This window comes from Poecilia reticulata, linkage group LG19 (assembly GCF_000633615.1).
Source record: "Poecilia reticulata strain Guanapo linkage group LG19, Guppy_female_1.0+MT, whole genome shotgun sequence".
NCBI lineage: Eukaryota > Metazoa > Chordata > Actinopteri > Cyprinodontiformes > Poeciliidae > Poecilia > Poecilia reticulata.
The window spans coordinates 9,592,182-9,611,869 of NC_024349.1; the positions used below are offsets into that span (position 1 = coordinate 9,592,182).

General features: G+C 38.6%; 1 protein-coding gene across 4 annotated transcripts in view; it reads right to left on the reverse strand.

Annotated features, from left to right (window-relative positions):
• The window catches only part of vti1a (vesicle transport through interaction with t-SNAREs 1A), a 134,308-nt gene that overhangs the window by 32,840 nt on the left and 81,780 nt on the right, over positions 1–19,688 (reverse strand). For 2 of the 4 annotated variants that reach the window (XM_008436860.2, XM_008436859.2), the window contains 2 exons: positions 15,494–15,564; positions 11,173–11,234 (listed from right to left, as the gene is read on the reverse strand). In XM_008436860.2, the coding sequence (XP_008435082.1) occupies positions 11,173–11,234; positions 15,494–15,564 (133 nt within the window). Of the gene's footprint in view, positions 1–11,161; positions 11,235–15,493; positions 15,565–19,688 lie in introns of all 4 variants that reach the window. The other 2 variants (XM_017310975.1, XM_008436861.2) reach the window with 1 other exon arrangement.

The window sequence follows — 19,688 nt, forward strand, 5'->3', positions numbered from 1 at the left end:
TCCGCTCTTCGATTCAGTTATTCCTCCCTTCTGCTGTATCTTTTTTTAATCGGTGACACTTCTGTCAGGAATGAATCACTCCAATTTTTATATGACAATAGAAAGAATTCAAACAAGGTTGAGATTGAATTTGAAGATTGGATTTTGGCAAATAAGACATGTTGAAAGTGGTTTTCTTCAGTATTTGTTAAATAAAACCTCTTGTGTTTTAGACATCATGGAATGCCTTCACAAAATCACCAAACCAAACTAAGGGATGGGTGGGTTTGGCCTTTTGCCTTCCAGGCTTTGGTATTGAAGCACAAAAATACAATATAAATCCCATTTTTGTGTTTTGTATAAAAGTGTTCAAGGTTAGAGGGTGTTTTGCTTGGAAACGGGACCAATGTGATGTTAAAGTATTTTACAGGAGCTCCTGTTGTCTACAAATGTTTTTCCCTTTAAACCTTTAAACTTTCTTAAAGAAAAAAAAATTGTGATTGTGTTTTATTGTTTTGCCCAGTTGTGATAAAGAATATCTTTCATGCCATCAACAACATTGCAACAATGTTCTGCTTTGTTTCATTGCACCATCCTGGGGCGAGGATGAGACACAGACATACAGAGTAAATGATTGATGAGCTAGGAGAAAATATTAAGACAAGTAAAAATTTGAGCTTTTCTAAATATTTCAAGCATTTGCACCCTTGCAAAGAAAGATATAAGAAGAGCAACACCACTAACGGTAAAAAGTAACACTGCTCATCACCAAAACAACTTAAAACTAACAGTAAAATATGGTGGTGCCAGCATTACGTCCTGGGGTTTTCTATCCTTAGACAGAAAACTAGAACTAGACTTTTTTCAATGTGGATGAAATCATGAAAAGTGTAAAATATCTGAAAGCCAACACCAACTCGTTAGGAGACTGCTAGAAAGCTAAAGATAAAGAAGGATTTTATTTTTTAGCACCAGCATGTGTTAAAATCACCAAAAAAAACCCAAAGATTTGGAATAGCCCAAAAAGTCCAGAACTAGATTTGACTGAAATTTTGCACAGTCACCTAAGGAGGTCTGAAAATGACAGATATCTTCAGATTTTATTAGATTTGCACAACTTTTGCTGTGCAGGGTTGAGAAATGTTATGACCCGTTTGTTTGGACGGTTAGTTCCATTGACGTCTATGTTTTTGTCGCCATCTTGCAGTTTTGTTTTATGTACATTTTCATTTATCTTCATTAAAATATTAATTCAATGATAATCCTGTTCTGCTGTCTGCATTTTGGTCCAGTTATAAACTCAACAAACTTAACACCAGCTTTCTATTCTCATATTTTTGTTAAATTTTTACAGGATAAACACTATTTTGCCAAAAGTATCATCTCACAGATCCAAAACAGTTCATTCAGGTGGTCCCATAATTTCCTTGCCCACAAATGTATAATATCCAATATCTAGGTACACACTCTGCTTTTACAAATATTTGTGAAAGAATGGCTTGTTCTCAGGTGCTCCGTGAACTCCAGCGTGTTACGGTGTTAGAATCCCACCTATGCAATGACTGCAGTAAGAAAATCTCTTTGCTACAAGATGTTCCACCGTCAATTAGGTGATTGGGAATGACAACAACTCTGCCACAATGTGGGAGGGCACATAAAATCATAGAGTGGAATGCAGAGTGTGCAGAGGTCTCCAACTTTCTACCAATCAACCAGTGCAGACTTCCAAACTTCACGTGGCCTTCAAATTCACTCAAGCATGGATAGAGCAATTCATTTAATGGTTTCCATGGTCAAGCAGTTGCATCCAAGCCTTACACCACCAAGAACAATGCCGAATGTTAGATTACGGCTGTAAAACATGTCGCCACAGGATTCTACAGCAATAAAGAGGTACTCTCTGGTGTGAGAAATCATACGTCTCTGGTTGGCAACCCGATGGATGACCCTGTGTTTACCAGTTGCCAGGAATATGGCACTTGCCTGACGGCATTGTGCTAAGTTTAGAGTTTGGTGGAGAGGAGATTATGGTGTGGAGCTGTTTTTTATGAGCTGGGTTTGGACTTTTGGTTCCAGTGAGAAGAACTCTTAATGCATCCACACACCAAGGCATTTTGGACAATTTTAAGCTCCAGTCCATCAGGATGTGGATGAGCAGGTTTCGTGTGGAAGAACTTGACTGACCTCAGCCTCACAGCAATGTGAGCCAGACCTTCTCGTCCAGCATCAGTGTCTGACCACACAAATGCACTTCAGAATCAGATTTACCGCCCAATACCGTGTGCACAAAACAAATAATTTGGCTTTGGTTTTCAAGTGGTCATGGTGTACAGACAACAGAGGGAAATAACTTAAGAATGTACATTTTTCTGGAAGAATTGTCAAAATTTCCCATAAACTCCCTCCTAAACTTTAGAAAACACCTTCCCAGAAGAGTCGCAGCAGTTAAAGCTGCACCCCTTGTGGATTAATGGCAGTTAAGATCTGAGTGGCTTGATTGTGCATTTATTTTTAAATCACAACCACCTGACATTTCAACTGGAGTGTGTAGACTTTATACATACGGTTTAAATATATTAATATAAGTACAACAACAAAAGGAACATACATCATCACAGAAAATTGTCCGAGTGACACTATTGCAAAACTATGCACCGCACGATAGCTGCCTTTTTTTCTCCTCTTTATACAAAACAAGCTTTTATTGATGAAGTGGCATTCCACAAAATTCCTGGAAGCTGTGGCAAAAGCCTGCCCAGCAGTATCTATGACGGCATGCTGGGAGGAAAAAGGAGTCAAAGAACAGACGATGTGATAGGTTCTAATTGCTTCAAAATGTCCTGGAGAAGGCCCCCTATTACCTATTTAAATCAGCTGATAATGGGAGGCTTGAAGGAGGAGACGGAGGGGAGCGAGGGGAGGGTATGCAGAGGGTGAAAGCTATCCTCTGCGCTGCTGTCGCCTCATTATTTTCTGTCTTGACGGACGCCTGCGCTCAACCCCTGGATGAATGGTCCTGTGCTGAATAAGTTATCGCCAGACAGACAAAGGGAAGGGTGCGCTCAACAAACAACACAGCACTACTGCAAAAGCACAAATCTCTTCTTCCTCTCCTTCTCAGCCCCTCCACCACCAACCCCACTCATACCCACTATCTTTTCCCCTCTAGACGAAAGGCTGGGCCTGCCACAGACTGAGAGCTCACCTGTAATTTCTACAGAAGCTCACAGTAGGAGGGGATAACATAAGGGATATAATAAAACAAAAGGCAGGAAGGAAACCAGCATCTATGTTCGCTGAGAAGATATACACTTCCATTCCTCCATTTTGTTTTATCTTTCCCTCTTTGTTTGTGCAGCACCTCAGTAATAACAGGGACCTCCTTTGGACAGCATCTGAAGATGTCTGAGAGGATGCTTTTTGTTCTCAAGACAAGGCCCACAGCATGATCATTGAGGATGTTTTGGTTTCATCTGATGTTTATTTTGCTTTCTTCTGTTCTGCGGACTGTCAGGGCTTGGGATATCAAATCAGGATCATTCCTATACAATGCTCCCATGGGTGGTGGAGGTGTCAAGAGGATTCCCTATAGCTGCTAAACTCGAGCTAGGCAATATCTACAACTGGAAAGAAGCCCAGCTCCACAAATGATTATGGGGACGATGTGCTCCACATCTGCCAATTCCTCACCCTTCCCATCACTCAAAAGTAAGAGGTGGAACTTTTGGACAGGAAAGCCTCTTTCCCTTCTGACGGGGAAATCAGAGGGTGCCGTGGCCCGACAGGCGCTTGACGGCAGATCAAAAAGGGCGGGTACCCTTGGAGTGACACCTGGAGCCACTTCAAGGGATGAGAGCGCCACTGATCTCCAGTCATCTCGTCAGAACGACAGTCTGTCAGGGTTAAAGGAGTGTGGGGGGAAAAATATAGAAACTCCATCGGTTCGGATGGTGTTAGTGAGGTCCAACGAAGCATCACCTCTATGTCGGGACGAGATGACCCCTGAGCATTTGGAGAAGTGATGGCACAAAGTCTGTTTTTCTTTTTTTTTGTTGAAATACTGAGATTCAGCTTTGAAGATGAGTTCCTGGACAAGCTGAGAGATACTTGTACCAATAAAAGAGTCTAACTCAAGATATGCCCAAAGTTTCTGCTTGCTTTGCTTTAACTTGAAATGCCAATTGCCTTAGAAGGGGTAAAGCAAATATGTTGTACTGTATTTAAAGTTTGCTGCCCATATTAAATCCTGGGCTTTTTTGCAAAGATAAATTTTTGAAGCAATATTTCATTGCACTCACTTGGAACTAACCTTGGAAAAAAAGGATGCCCACTATAAATACAGGTAAAGGGAGGCTTTGCTAGTCAGTGAAGCAATTCAAGCCTCAACAGACTAATGCATGCCTTATATAAAACAACAACACGTCTTTGCCCTTGTCAACAACCCCTTACTCTACAGCTCAGGCTTGTGTGCATCTTTTTCTTCCTGCAAAAAACGTCCCATCAGCACTCTCTAATGGGCGAGGTGTAGAAAGAGAGAAAAAGACAGCGATGGAGCGGGAAGGAGAGTGAGAAAGAGAAACAGTAAGCAGCGGTGCTTGTTTGACTCTGGAGCAGTGAGTAATGAGGCTGAGGCGCACCCTGTCATTGTCCCAGCAGCAGCCCGTGGCCACAGACACAGAGGAATAATAAAAAGTACCGTCTATCTGCAGACTGCACACTTATCTGACATTTAAAACCTGAACAGGTATTTCAAAATAAATTACATTTATTGGTTTGTTTTTGTTTTTATTTGATGGGCCACACAGCTTATATTTGCATTCAGCCACATTCCTTTGAGAATTTTTTTAAAATTACGTTAGACCCATCAATAAAGGATATTTAAATATGAAATGCCAACAAGCTGAAAAGTGTGTCTTTCTAATTCCTTTTACATGAATTAGGCTGTTTTTATTTTGCAAAAAAGTATGACTGGGCTGCTTGCCTTCTTTCCCCCTCTCTCTATGCTCTCTATGATCAGAGGCAATCTGGTCAATGACTACAACAAACAAGACAGAGGAGAAGTGAGCAGCATCTCGGACATTTATCACAGTTTAAACACATAATGTTACCGCAACAAAAACAAATGTGATTTCAAAGGCCATGTCTACAATACTTTACTTTCATGCTCCAATATGTTAACTAAACCTAACCTTAACCTTTCTCCTACTCTTGACCCAAACTTTTATGACAAATTACATTAATAAGTTGTCAAATTATTTATTGTTCATCAGCCTGTACACAGTTTAGCAGTGTGCATGGGTTACTGGTATTTACAAACCAGAATGGGTTTCTCACTGTGGAGCCCTAGGGTGATTTTGAGTCTTACAGTGGTGTTAACAGTCTGCAGCTAAATACTATTGCTCTGAATAGTCAGTTGCTAGTGGCTCAGCCGCATGGAGACTGCTTGTTGACAACTGCCATGTCAGCAGTCTTCCGCATGATTATGTAGACGGTAGTTTGGATTAAAAATCCCTTTTTTTTAACTGGTCACATGTAATATTTTCTGAGAAGCTGAATTTCAAGTTTTCATTGGCTGTAAGCGATTTTAATAAAAATGAACAGAAACATGCTTAATATACATCATTCTGTGGCTAACGAGTCTACAAACAAGTCTGCTTTTTTATGAAATTGCTGCAAAAATTCACGTCTCAATCGTATTGAATATACAGCACTGCACCTGTACTCCTTTTCTATCAAACACTATAAATCTCTTTTACTATACCAGCATAAAATATAGCAAAGTACTAGAAAAGAAAACACAAACAGCTTTGCAAGAATAATGACCAAACTCTTTAAGAATTTCAGTCATCAGATCACCAAAAAACAACAACAAAATCACCTCTAACAGCTAATATCAGGCTATCCTTGTTTCTCTAAGCGTATCAGACAACAGCTGCGCTCACCTTGATATGCACTATAAAGTTAACCTAAGCAGTGCCAAGGGAGTACACATGCTTCAAACTTTGATACTGTGCTTCTTTGCCAAAATAAAAGCAGACTGGACATTAAAAACTCAAACACAAATAGGATGTCTCCTGAGATGGGAACAGGGGAAAGAGCAGAGGTGGGACTGACCCAAAGGAATAAACCAAAAGTGAGGAGGAGCAGGAAGAGGTGTGTGCGTGCGATGAGAAAGGATGCCAGGATGAACAAATTGCAAAGCAAAGCGAACATGTTCACATTTAGTATGTGGAATTATTGTGGCAGCCACACAGACAGCAGATCAGAGAGAAGAAGATCCACTAGGAATGATCTGCCACACTTGGGACAACAACAAAAAATGGCTGCCATTATGTGTTCAGGTGTAATGCACAACTGAAATGCAAAACAGGTCAAACAAACCTTACATAAAACACACTAAATATCTTAGTACTTCAACACGTTATGTGAATATTTGGCTGTGGAATTTTATTTGAGCAACATTTTAAATGGTTGTAATCAATCTTATTGCTACAAATAAAGAGCTATCTTAGTGGTGACTGTGGTGGATAGACTAGTTGTTAGCTTCTGAAATTATATTGTGGTAAATAATATGATTTCCATTGAAGCATATAAGGGCATACTTGGAGTTTGAACAATTAAATTGGGCATCTGTAAGCGAGTGTATCTCAAGAATTTGAAGATTTTTGCTATTTGTGAGAATACTTCACCCATTACTATAAAAATAGAGTTCATAAGAGCTTGCTTACTTGATTAATGTGCTTAAATAAATGACTGTATGCATTAAATTATTATTAAAGCAATATATTATTTGATTAGAGACATTCAGTTTTATAGGCAGCTCGATTGTGGGTAGTTAATGGGAGACTTAATTTGAGCCATTAGAGATTTGAAACTTGATTTGACTTGGGGAAAAAGACATGGGACTTTACTGGATTTGGAAAAATGACTTGTGAAAATCCTGGCTAATAATTTTTTTAAAAAAATTATTTTTATATATGCATATATACATGGTAATTTGAACTTCTCTCCTCTTTAGATGTTTTTCCGGTGACTTGTTTGTATTCAGTTAGTTCCATGTTTTTACTGAATTTTTACCACTGATCTAGTATGTAAAACCAAAGAGCGGATAATGGTCACATGAAAATGAAGCTGCAGAAAGTAAGTTCATGATTTGGTAACAGAGCAGCACTATTGGCATGTAAGCATCATCCTCGCATCATCGTATGGGCTGATCTCTTCATCAGTGCACAGAATGAGCCCAAGTTCTGTCCATCCTGCCTGCCTGCCCGTCGCTACTGCCAGTCCCAGCCATGAATATGGAGCTGTTCTGTGGCTGTGAGCTTGCTTATGTTTTCTGTCTGATATCTAGACCCCATTCCCATTTCAAAGGCAGGTCCACCCGGGGCCTTGACTTTTTGATCTGCCTGGCGACTGAGTCGACCACCTGCATGTGGGATCAGCTGCCAGTGAGAGCAGACAACCCCTCAGCTTCAAAATATACATCCTCTCCCCCCTCATCCTGCTCTTGCTGCTTCATTGCTCTTCACTGTAGCCAACCCCCCCTCCCCTCACCGCCCCTCCGTCCTGCTTCCAGGAGCCCCAGTGGTCCTAACTGGGTGTGGAGCTGCATCCCATACCCCAAATGTTCTGACCATGGGTGGGTGAAATGCTGGAGGAGTTCAGAAAATCAGCTGGAAGGATTTTACTCTTGTCAGAGAATCATCTTGTATTTATGAACGCCTTGGTGTCAACATGTCACAGAAACAAGAGAGGCCTTAGTCGGGGCTATGGCCTTTTTAATCAGGAACAGCAGACAGCCAGCTTAGAGTCCCTGTCATGCTGACACAGAAACAGAAAATCCCTCCTCATCTTCAACTTTCTAGTTCAAGTTTGTTTTCATCCAAAACAATGGACCCACTCAAAGTTTTTCTTCCTTCTGAGACTTTAACCAGGTCTCAATGTTTTCTTGCCAAAAGTGTGAAGTGGAAGGAACACATGATATATGATTTAATGTTTTTACAAATAAAAATCTGAATGATTCAAACTGCATATGCATTTAGGCCCATTTATAGATTGGTAATCAAAAAGCAGTGCAATCAATTACCTCCTAAATAATCTAGAGTCCACCTCTGTGGACTTAAATAATTATAATGATTTAATCTCATTATAACTACAGTTGTTCTGTGAAGGTCTCAAAGGTTTGTTAGAGAACAAGCAGCACCCTCCGAGTAGGAAAATGTCCTTAAGCATACAGCTAGAGTTGAGATTATATGGTTTAGATCAGAACGTTTTCGTCCATTGGGATGACCCAGTCAAAGTACTAAGTCCTAAAGTTGAACGTTTGTGGCAAGACTTAAATATATATGGTCACATACAGAGTGACTCAGCTAGAGCTATTTTGCAAAGAAAGTCTGCAGAAATTTCAAATGTGCAAAGCTGAGACAAAAATAAAGGCAGGTCTACAAAGTACTGACTCAGGAGGGCCGAATAAAAAAACATGTCACAATTTTCCAGTTTTTTATTTATAAAAAACAACAACAACAAAAAAACGACACTATCAAAACTATAATATGAAAAATTTAAAATTTCAAGTGATTGAAAATATGTTTGCAAGACATTGGAGCCTTCTCCTGACTGATACCTTTGTCCGAACAAATACTTTTGGATAATTTGTAACGTTACACTTGAAAAAAATGTTCTGGTCCTAGAAGAACAGCTGATTTCAGGTCAGTCAGATTCACTGTGGTGAATGGCAGGTGTGAACTCAAAAGACATATTAAAATAAATTTAAATATGTCAAAAAATATTCTAGCGATGTGCACAATGATGCTATTAAGTTACAACATTTATATACATAAATATTTTCTTATAGATTGGTAGTTTCACTTGAATTTCACAATGCATTTTGAATTAATGGTAGAGCATTAATAATTTCGCAAGGTCAACTTTTTTAATATTACACAAACCTTGGATTTTGTTAAGAAGAAACCAAATCAGTATGAGGCGTCTATATTTGCACGGCTTATTCCACACAACCAATTAACAGAACTATATCCAGTGTTTTATACCAATTACCCTCACTGGCAGAGAGGATTCTTCCCAGTTTGAAAGTTGTAACATTTTATTTTCGAACAAAACAACAGCTTTTTAGAGGCAAACATGTTTCCGAATGTTCCTTACAATAAGTGATATTCACAGAGTCTTAAAGTTAATTGGCTTTCTTGAACCAAGGCAGCCGGCTTAATGAGTGAATAATTGTTTCTCGGCAGGGGTGACAGTCATAAGACCTAAAGGACAGTTTGAACAGCTGCTAGTTAAAGTGCACTACAACAGCAAAAAACAAAAAGGGAAAATCTTTCATATCCTGTGCATCACAATCAGACAAACTCCGCTTATTTCACTCTGGCCTTGATGAGAGCCAAGATTACTGACCTTTTACGATACATTATCTCTTGTATTTGTTGTACTTTTTCCATTCAGTTTATGCAGAAAAATGTGAAGTTGCATTAGAAAGTACTTGTTAAATCCTCCTGAGTCGAAACTTAGCGGCTTCAAAAAAGGGACACAAATATTTGAGCCCACCTCTGGCTTGTATCAGTGGAAAATCTTACCTATTTGTAAAAGTCTTTTGTAAACTCCACTTCTTTTGTTGCCTTTCCAATTCATGCGCAATGACAAAGCAAGTGACATCAAAAACGAATATACGATTAATCAAAAACTGGGAACATTTCGCTAACAGAGGTGGAGGGGGTAGAGAGAACTCATTCAAGCATCCTGAGCGTAATTTTTGCTCTCAGTTCTGCCTCTCTGGTTTTAAATGACTTTAGACGTTAGGTTTACAATGAAAACTCAACCTTTTACGCAGACAATGATAAAATGCAAAGAAGAAAAAAAAAAGGCAGGAAGTAGTCAGAGGGGTTTGCAGTCAGAGCCTGAGTCTGGAGAGCCCTCATAAATCCTGATTTCAGCAGGGCACTAACCAGAGGAGCTGAGGCACATCAAGAGGAGGAGGGGGGGCGGCGGCGGTGTGCCTCTTAAAATGCTACGTCTGATTAAGTCTTCCCATTAGGTGACAGCTGAACTTTAACATTAATATGATAATATTGAAATAAGTGCGTGTTATTTACTTCAGCTCCAAATGGGGTGGAGGGGAGAAGAGGAGGAAGAGGAGGAGGAGGAGGGAATGATGAATGATTTCTGGACAGCTTTGGGTGACAAGCCCGGCGAGCTGACCCTCCTCCCTCCCCCCCCACTCCTCTTCACATAATCAGAGTTGACAAAATGGAGACATATGCAGAAATATTGGTTACAGTCGGCGTCACAGCCCTGCTCAGGCCTTCCTCTCCCTACTTTATGTTGGTCGCCCCGTGAGCCGCCCAGCAAATTGTCTATGGGCACTGAAGCATCTATTTCAATTGGCACTTCCTTCCTGCCTGGGGATTTTACATTTAGTCGGTGTCATTTACATATTACTCTTAATCAAAATCCACAACGAGCCAGGAGGAGAGAAAATAAAAAGGAGAAGAAGAAGAAGAAGAAGAAAAACAACAGAGAGCAAGAAACAAAACTGTGGCGTCACGGTTCAGAGCTAAGCACCACCAGCACTTTATGAAATGGAGATGTGACAAGGTATTAAGTGCGTTCGCGTGTGTCTCCATGTGCGTTCGCAAAAAGGAGGGGTGGGCACAAGATAATGCAAGGCCGATTGATATGTCTGCGTCTGAATGCTTGGACTTGTGCCGTTTGTTGGGGGTTGCTTTGTGCACGAACCAGAAAGCAATAGAAACAAAGAGTGGAAGTTGGATTTGAGGAAAACAAAGAAAGAAGACAAGACGTGTGCAGCGTGAACTTGTTGGTACTATTTACAGTCCAACCAAGACTCTGTGCCATAAAATACAGTGATATTCCATCCAACCTCACATGTTTTTAATCGTCGTTCACTCACACACTCAGCACTTTGATTCATCTGAATGATTTACAAACAAGAACAAAAAAAAAATAATACAGACCCATCTTAACAACTTTAACAGGAAGAAGGGAAATAACCAATTTTTATCACAGCTGACTGATTGTGATCATATTATTTGCTATGCTTTTTATGATGTTAGAAGAAAAGACGTTTGTTTTATTCATTCATTCACAGCTCACAACACTGTTAAAGCACAATGCACAGAGAAAGGTGCAGAAACAGTGTCCCTACCTGCTTCTTACCTTCTCAGCATGCCGGTCAGGACGCGAGAACTCTTCCCCAGGTTGGCGTCCGTTTCTCTCAACTGGGAAGACAGAGGCAGTGCAAAATGGATTTTACTTTCTGTCCACTAATCCACTTTGGTACAATCATCAAAGCATCAAAGTCATTGATTACCTATGAATCCTTTTCTGATTATTGAAGAAATACAAGACATGTTATTAAGAAGCATACGTTTTCTATAGATTAAATGTAATGTTAAAAATAAGAAGATGCCAACGTTTTTTTTTTTTTTGCACTGCTTTTTTAATTTTCAGAGCGATGGAGAATATTAATTCAAAATGTCACTTTTTTCTTTGCTTTCACAAAACAAAACTACAAAATCTCTACATCACTGCGTTAAATCTGCTGCTGTTTAGTTGATAATCACGATTAAACACAATGTAGATATGCAGTAGTTTAGTAGAGGCAATAACAGTTAGTTGAAGGTTTGCTTTGTCTTCACTGGAGATTGTGCTGTATAATATTTTCCCAGAAGAGGCTATAATATTAGAATCTTTATTAGACTGTTTTCAGATATAAACAATGTCTGGAATGGCCAACTTTTTTTTTTTTTTAGGAAAGCATTAAGATTAGCAGCAAGCAGTAAGATTAAATCAGATCCACCTGTCTACACAACTTCATACTGCTTTTATTATGAACAAATAATGATTCACTTCTACAGAACCATGACTGCTGGGTCAGTTGGTTTTTCCATTACTTTACAACATCTACTATTAAATTACTTACAAAGATGAAAAGTAATTTCTATTAGGAGCAGTTATTGTTCCGCTTTTATTCTTTTGGACGACTATTATTTTGTACACAAAGACTCCAGAAAGGGAGCTTTCTATATTTTACCTTTAAGATGTTTGCTTGTATAGGAACAACCAACGACAAAACCACCTACTGAGCAAACACTCAGAGCCAATTTATCCCACACAGGAAAAGCTTGACTGAGTGTAAAAACCATCTTGGCCTTTTCTTTTTTTCTAATTTCAAAGTCTATAAATTGTTCCCAATGTGAACGGAAATCTTCCCCGGCTTTAATCATGTAGTCAACAGCAGTCGCTCAAATGGCCTTCTGCTCATCTTGCTGCAGAGCTAACATCAGAATAGTGTAGAAAAAAAAGAAAAAAAAAGAATAAGAGGCACCTTTACTTTTGACGTACATGGCAAGCATAAGGTGTCCTTGAAGCTACCCTTGAAATAATGATCATGGCTATTCAGGACTAATTGCCTTGGATATTTCCCTTTTCTTGATGTATTTTCTCTCTTTTCTTTCCTTCAGCCTTTTTTATCCCCTCAGGGGTCACAGGAATGTTTTCATTCCACCCTATTATCAGATTTAGGGACTTCAACAGTAAAATGATTTGGCAGAGATGTTGCCAACATGGTGTGAAAGAAAAAATAAGCTGACACGGCACTGAGTGAGCTGCCACTAACATCTACCTGTAGTTGTGTTTCCAGAGGATGATGGGGGGAGAACGGGGAATACTCATTGCTGAGAATTTCCTCTCTACTTAGCAGGGAGTCATTTATCTCCATCTTTCTGCAGGATAATAACTCCGATGAATTCTCTCACACACAGTATGTTTTCATTAGTTTGCTCCATTTTGTTTTTAATCCTCTGTTTTACATCTTCTTCCATTCGCCCCCTTTTCACACAATGAATCCAGCAGCGTGCTTGTTGCCGTTTTCTCTTCCACTCTGATATTCATGCACTCTTCCCTCCATTCCTTCGCTGCTACTTTCTTCATCTTCTTCCATCTTTCCTTCTTACCCTCTGGCAGCCTGGGCTGATGCGATGCAGGTTGCCAGAGCCAAGGATACATGTGATGCAGGGTAGGAGGTGGGGGACCTTGGGTTTCGGCCCTCTGGCAAAGACAACAAGTCCAGCAGTTTGCCTGATGTCTGCCTCTACCCATAGATGTGTCCCCCAGATACTTCACACTTTCTCCCAAAATACACTTCTCTCTTTAAACCGCCCCTCCATTTCATTTTCCTCCTTCCTTAACCTGAAATGGAAACCAACTAAAATTTGCGTTCAGTCGAGTGTCTAAAATTAACTGCGTTTGCCTATATATGGAGTGAAAGAACCGAAGCCGTTTCAACTTTTAGTTTTCCCCAGCACAGCTCAAAAACGTATCCAGTCTTTATGCGGTTAGCTCCCTCAATTTGAGAAATGTAGCAATTATTAAATATTTAAGAAAATTGCCTTAAATATCAACATTAATTTACTGCTATGGTAAAACATGTTATCATAGCATGATGACATGTTTTAGGTGGTTAAACTTAGGACTTTTTCAGGCTTAAATAAATTGGAAAAAAGAAAATTGGGGCAGCTTACACAATAAACAACTTTAATTACTTTATAAAAGCAGGACTTTGATTTAAAGTTGAGTTATATTAAATTTTTTGCTACTCTGTTTAAAGGTCATTTTGGAAATTTGCAGTGAAGTTGGATGTTTGACCACGCTTCTTATCAGAAATGGAAGAATCAACTTAAACAGATTCTTTTTTCAGGCACAGTCACTCATTTTAGACATTTTATTTAAATTTTCCAACGGGCTTGAGGCCAGGACCTTTCCTGATCCATAAGGATAGCCTGATTTATCCACTATTTTTTCTTTAAACTTAAAAAAAATGCTTTTGAGATTTGTTTGAAATTGTACCTTGGAACACCCAAATGTGTCTCAGCTCCCTTGCTGTTGATTTGGGGTTTTTACATAAGTACTGTGTTGGCTACAGACCAAAGATGGACTGTTTGTGATTATTCTAACCAATGATCTTTCATCGGAGGGCTGCCTTTTTGGTCACATTGTTGATACTTGGAGATAATCTGGTGATCCAAACAAACAAGATGCCAAACACACATTGAAAGCTGGATGAAACTTAACAGTAGACTAGATGGATTAAAAGTCAGCTTCATGCCAAATAAGAGAATATTTAAAATTTTCTCTGTTCTCTGCTAATTCATGAAGACTAAAACCCCTAACTTTAATTTGGACTAATAAAACAGATTAAAGAAATACCTTTTTCCATTTCTTCCTTTATATCACAGCACCAGTCCTGCTATAAACTAGGATGATGGTTACATACTCAAATAATATCATGGTGAAACATTTCCAATCCAATCAAATCCATCTTTATTTATGAAGCACTTTAAATTACCAAAAGAACCAAAGTGCCGTACAGAATACATAAAAACATTTAAAATACTTCAAATGTCACTATAGGGAGACATAAACATAAAACACAGAAATATAAAACACATGCAATAAAAATTAATAAATACTTAGTCGATTTCTATTTGAAGCTTAAAAGTCAAAACAAAAGTCCACATGTGAAGCTGTGCATTCTTGTGTGTTTGTGTAATGTACGAGTTGTATGAAAAAAAAGGTTAATTTGTGGTAACATATCTTATTAACATATATTCAGTGCGATATGTTACCATATCGCACTGAAGTTAAAAAAAAACATATTGTTTTTTTTAAACTTAACTTTTGCTCTACAAACTTCCTTTAAAGCAGCCTGTGCGTGTGTGAGTTTGTGTACATGTGGTGAGGAGAGTTTAAGCAAAGGAGACTCATGGGAAGAGGGGAGCAGGAGAGAGAGAGAAAAAGAAAGAGAGCAGGTACTCTCAGTAGACACTATGGAGCGTTTTGAAAGGAGATGTTTGATTTTCTTTGAAATCGTCTGTGCGAGGCCCGCTGCCATGTTATGATCTTTAAGCATTCTGCGTTGAGCGGGCCAACGGGGCCGCGCCCCCTTTCTGTGTTTAGTCTTTTCTGTGTCTGCCTACCTGTGCGTTTGGCAGGCTGCGTGTTAGGAGGGGGCAGAGCTAAGGATTAGAAGGGACTCTCTGAGGAAAAGTCAGATGGAGAGAATGAAAATGGAGAAGACTGGTGAAAGGTAAAAGAGGACTGGAGAAAAAAAAAAGAAGAGGACATGGTGAAGCCCACCTATCTCAAAGAAAAGGCAACATTCCCACAGAAAGAATGCAGGCAACCTGATCACACTTCATACGATGTTGCGTGTTGTGTGTAGTTATTCGAGACTAAAAAAAAATCTGCAACACTGGAAAGCAGTGATATCCATAAATAGGCACCCAACTTGTTTTGGCAGCCCAATTCTGCTGACTCAGTAGGCACACAAGTATACACAAGAATTTGTGTTTACTTGACAAACTCAAAAGAAATAAAAATATGACAGCGATGCTAACCAGCTGTCACAGCTTACGGTTTTGCATGCACTTGTTGGAAGAGAGGACCCAGTTTGAGCAGGTGGCAGGTGGGTACTCACCCTTTCTCTGGCTCTCTGAATCTTCTCACGATCAGTGTGAAGGTTGGCAAGAATCTCCTGCCCCACTTGTTCTGCAAAAAAAAAAAGAAACAAAACCAAAAAAAAAAAGAAAAAAAAAGGCATGCAGTATGAGAAAACGGTGTGTTCAGCAATAGCTAAAAGATAGCAACAATTTTTGATACAATGTAACGTATTATTACTGGTGAGTGGAAAAACTACTGAGAAAAGATTTTGTTTACACTCTTACAGGGTAGATTTCATCATATTACAGAGCCTTTAAAATATGAAAAACAACCTGAATTTCCTATATTTCACAAGGGAGTTGAGAAAATGCAAAAAATACTTCTATGATACAAAAGAGGCTCTTCGAAAACACAACAATCATCATAAATGTATTGATACTGCCAATATCCTTAAAATGCAAACAGTTTGAATTTCAGAAGAAAACAAAAATATATTTTTAATGTGAATATGTTGAATGAATCCCCAAAAATCAACACCCTATTGTTCATGCCTCACAGTTGTTATGAAAAAAAGGGAGTGCTGTCATAATTTCATAAACATCAGAGTAATAATGCTGGGTAAATCAGGAGCAGAAATTATATGCACACAAATGCTGATAGAAATGTTTGTTTTTTAAATTGTAATTTTTGGGGCCATTCATCATCACTGTGGAGAAGTACAAGCAGATCGGGCGATTCACAGAGCTCTTTATGTCCCTGTGTAGGGTGCCAGATTGTTGGGTTTCCAACTATGATTCTCAGTTTATATTTCACATAAACATTCACTTTATGAACTCAATTTTGAGCTGGAGACTTTCCTATTGTAACTTTGGTGCTCACGGTTAGCTGTCTATTATCACGTGAGCAACTTTCAACACCTTTCACATATTTTATTTTCATATAGTTCTTGCTTTGCAGATGGAAATTAATACAATTCTTGTTCATATATGTTTGAATATCTGCTTAGCAATAGATAGTTCTGTCCCCACTTTATACTTCAGATGTAAAATTAAAGGACAATAGGCTGAAAAAAAATGGCTTTAAAGTTTCTCTCAGCTTCAAGCCTCATTTCTTTACACATACTGTGACCAAATGTGCTTGTCCCTTCGTGACTGATCCTCAATTAGACTCTGAGATTGTTTAGTCTTTAGAAAAATGGCAACAGTTAAATCTTCCTGCAATGGAGAAGAAAATCTGGATCACATATGACAGTAACTACAGCATTCACTGCTCCATTCTACTTATTGCGTTATTGTGTTGTAGATGTAAACATATCAGCCTACATTCCCCCAACAAGACACTTCAGATTATTTCCGTGGCCAGTGCCATTTTTCTGAGCCTTATGTTGGTACAAAAGGAGAAAGAAAGTAAAAACATTAATTGAACAAAAAATAAAAAGGAAATAAGTAGCCCTCTTCCACAACTACTAAAAAACAACAATGCAAGTATTGATGTAACCAGACAACTTCACATTAGCGGCTAAAAATGAGGGAGACAGGGGATGAATCAGGAAAATGAGGGGGGAAAAAAGTGACAAATCTTTGCATGGATCAAAGACAGGCTTTCAAGCGCACCAAACAAATCCAGAATAAACAACACAGTTGCTGACTGTATTACACTACACAGGTGCCGCACACCAAAGGGCCCACGTGCTGCGCGCCTGTTTGGGGGTGGGGGCAGCAAAAATGGGTTACATCTGGCAGCTAAACAAGAGAAAAGAGAGAGAGAGAGAGAGAGAGAGAGAGAGAGAGAGGGAGACGATGATGGAGAATGAGAGACTGAGAAAAGGGACCAGGGAGAAGAAGAAGAAAAAGAAAAACCACTGTCAAATGAGCAACATTCGCCTCCCATTCAACCCTTCAGTTTTACAACCTCTAACACTGTAACCGACTCAAATGTGTCTCTTCCTGCCTTCATTAATTTCTAATCTGGAACAAGACAGATTGAAGAATACCCAGAATAAACAGTGCAGTCAGACAGTCACATGTGACAAATAGGGCAGATTAAAAGACTGAGTGCAGGTATTAATAACCATAGAAATACAAGCCCTCCCCCGTACTGATTGGAGAAGAACAAGGGGCAAACAGGATGGGAGTTGAAGCGGAAATCTGCTGTTAAAGAGACAAATAACCACATCGATCCATCTCTGTCGGTGGCGTGGCTTCTTTTTTTAATAAATGAGTGTGTGACAAGCACTGCAGGAGTTTTTTTTTTTTTTTAAAGCAAGTGCATTATTGGAAAGGTTTGCATTCTGTCAAAAGATGGATGCGGTTGCAGGTGAAAAAGATTTCCAGCCAGAGTATTGACCAATAGGAACTCTTTGTAACTTAGGGTTACAAGATGTTCAGGTGGCAAAAAGAGCAAGAAGCATTAGTTCCAAAAACTGGAGACAAAGTAGAATGGAAAGCTTTGATAGAGACTGTGGTTTATTTGTATGAAGCTACCATTTACATTTACAGCTGGTTGTTTTCTCCATTTTTTAAAATTAGTTGAAGTGGTCTCCGTCTGACCTTTCTAGGCACTATGTTACTCAACACGCTATTGGCTGGAATTTCGCCAAGCAGCCAATCCAGGAGCAGCATTCATTTTAATTGCAACTGTTTGATTATACCTAACAGTGGAAATAATTAAGAAATAAGAAAGTGCTAAGATGGTTTCCATTGTGCGCATTTATACATGGTAACATATAATTGTTGTTTCAACTATTGAACTAGGCAGCTATAAGGCTTTTTGGAAGGGATAGCCCCTAGCCCCCCTGAATACTAGGGGTCCACTGTTCGAGTACACTATTTAGGATTTATAAAAGTTTTACTGGATTCATAGATTAATAGTTTTCTCAAAACATAGGATACATTTTGCCCATGAACCAAATATTGTATTTAATCTCACTGAGTGAGCTGAATATATCCTAAGTTTTAACACATTATTGGGTTGCTCTCTATTTGTCAAACTTAGTTAAAAATGAATTTTTGCTAAATCTGTTTTGAAATTCTATTGGAATAACCTTCTCCTAAATGTGAAGCCATTCCTGAGCATAACAACATATTTAAACAACGATATCACACGCACGTCTCCTATTATAAACAAAATAAGTTAATTTTTCTGTGAACACAGTCATTATTCATCATTATTTCCATCATATCTTCATAAACACCATATGCAGACCAGTCACCTCATGCAAAAAAAGGATTTTCAAAGGTCAAAACAAAAAAAGCAACAACAAAAGTTCTAGCATATGAAGTTAAGCTTTTAGCTCCTGCAAAGTCACATATTCATATCAGAAAAATAGCATAATTAAAATAAATACATAATTTATAACAAAAACTAACACAGATACTACAAAAAGAAAATCTAAATGAAAAACATACAGTTGATAAAACAACTCGGCAAGGAGAATTCATTTACTGTTAATGTCCCTGACTTGTTGCTCGTTAGCGTATAAAACATTCCTCGCCTGTTTAAGCAGCTATTAACAATTTAAATAACCCTGGCCCGCAGGCCTTGCTCTGACTCTCTTGTTAAAGATTCCCCCCAAAGGTCCATTTAACAAGCCCATTATTCCATTACATTACATTTACATCTGCACCAGAGCACCTTCATTTAACTACTTCCTGTAATGTAAAAGCAGAAAATACGTTTTTTTTCTAAATAATACAAAATCAAATATAATAGAATAACAAAACAAATGCTTGTATGGGGAATTATCCCTATTAAAAACATGACCAGAGCACACGCAAAGCAGACTCTGGCTGCACTATCTCAGCTGAACATCTATGTTTTCCTTCCATTCTACAAAAATCGTTAAAAATATCAGATGTTTATTAAACAACGTATTCTGTGATTGTGAAACAAAAATAGCAAAACTAACTAAAAATCTGAAATGTCTTTACTCTGATTCTTCAACATTTTGTGGGTCATAAAGCAGATCCCACTTTTCTTGGTTCCTTGTTTTAATTTCATTTAAATAAGCTAATCTTAACTAAAACTGGGATGTTTAGCTGTGGGGAGCTTTCCTATTCATGAGCTATTCATTTTGGCTCATGAAGATGAGCTAGAATGAATATACAAACATAAAATAGAAAGTCATTGGCCACAAGATCATGACCTTAAGCTAACTGGGTTATGCAGCAGTATAATATACATATGTGCAAATTACACCACCCCAAAATAAAAAACACAAACAAAACAAAACA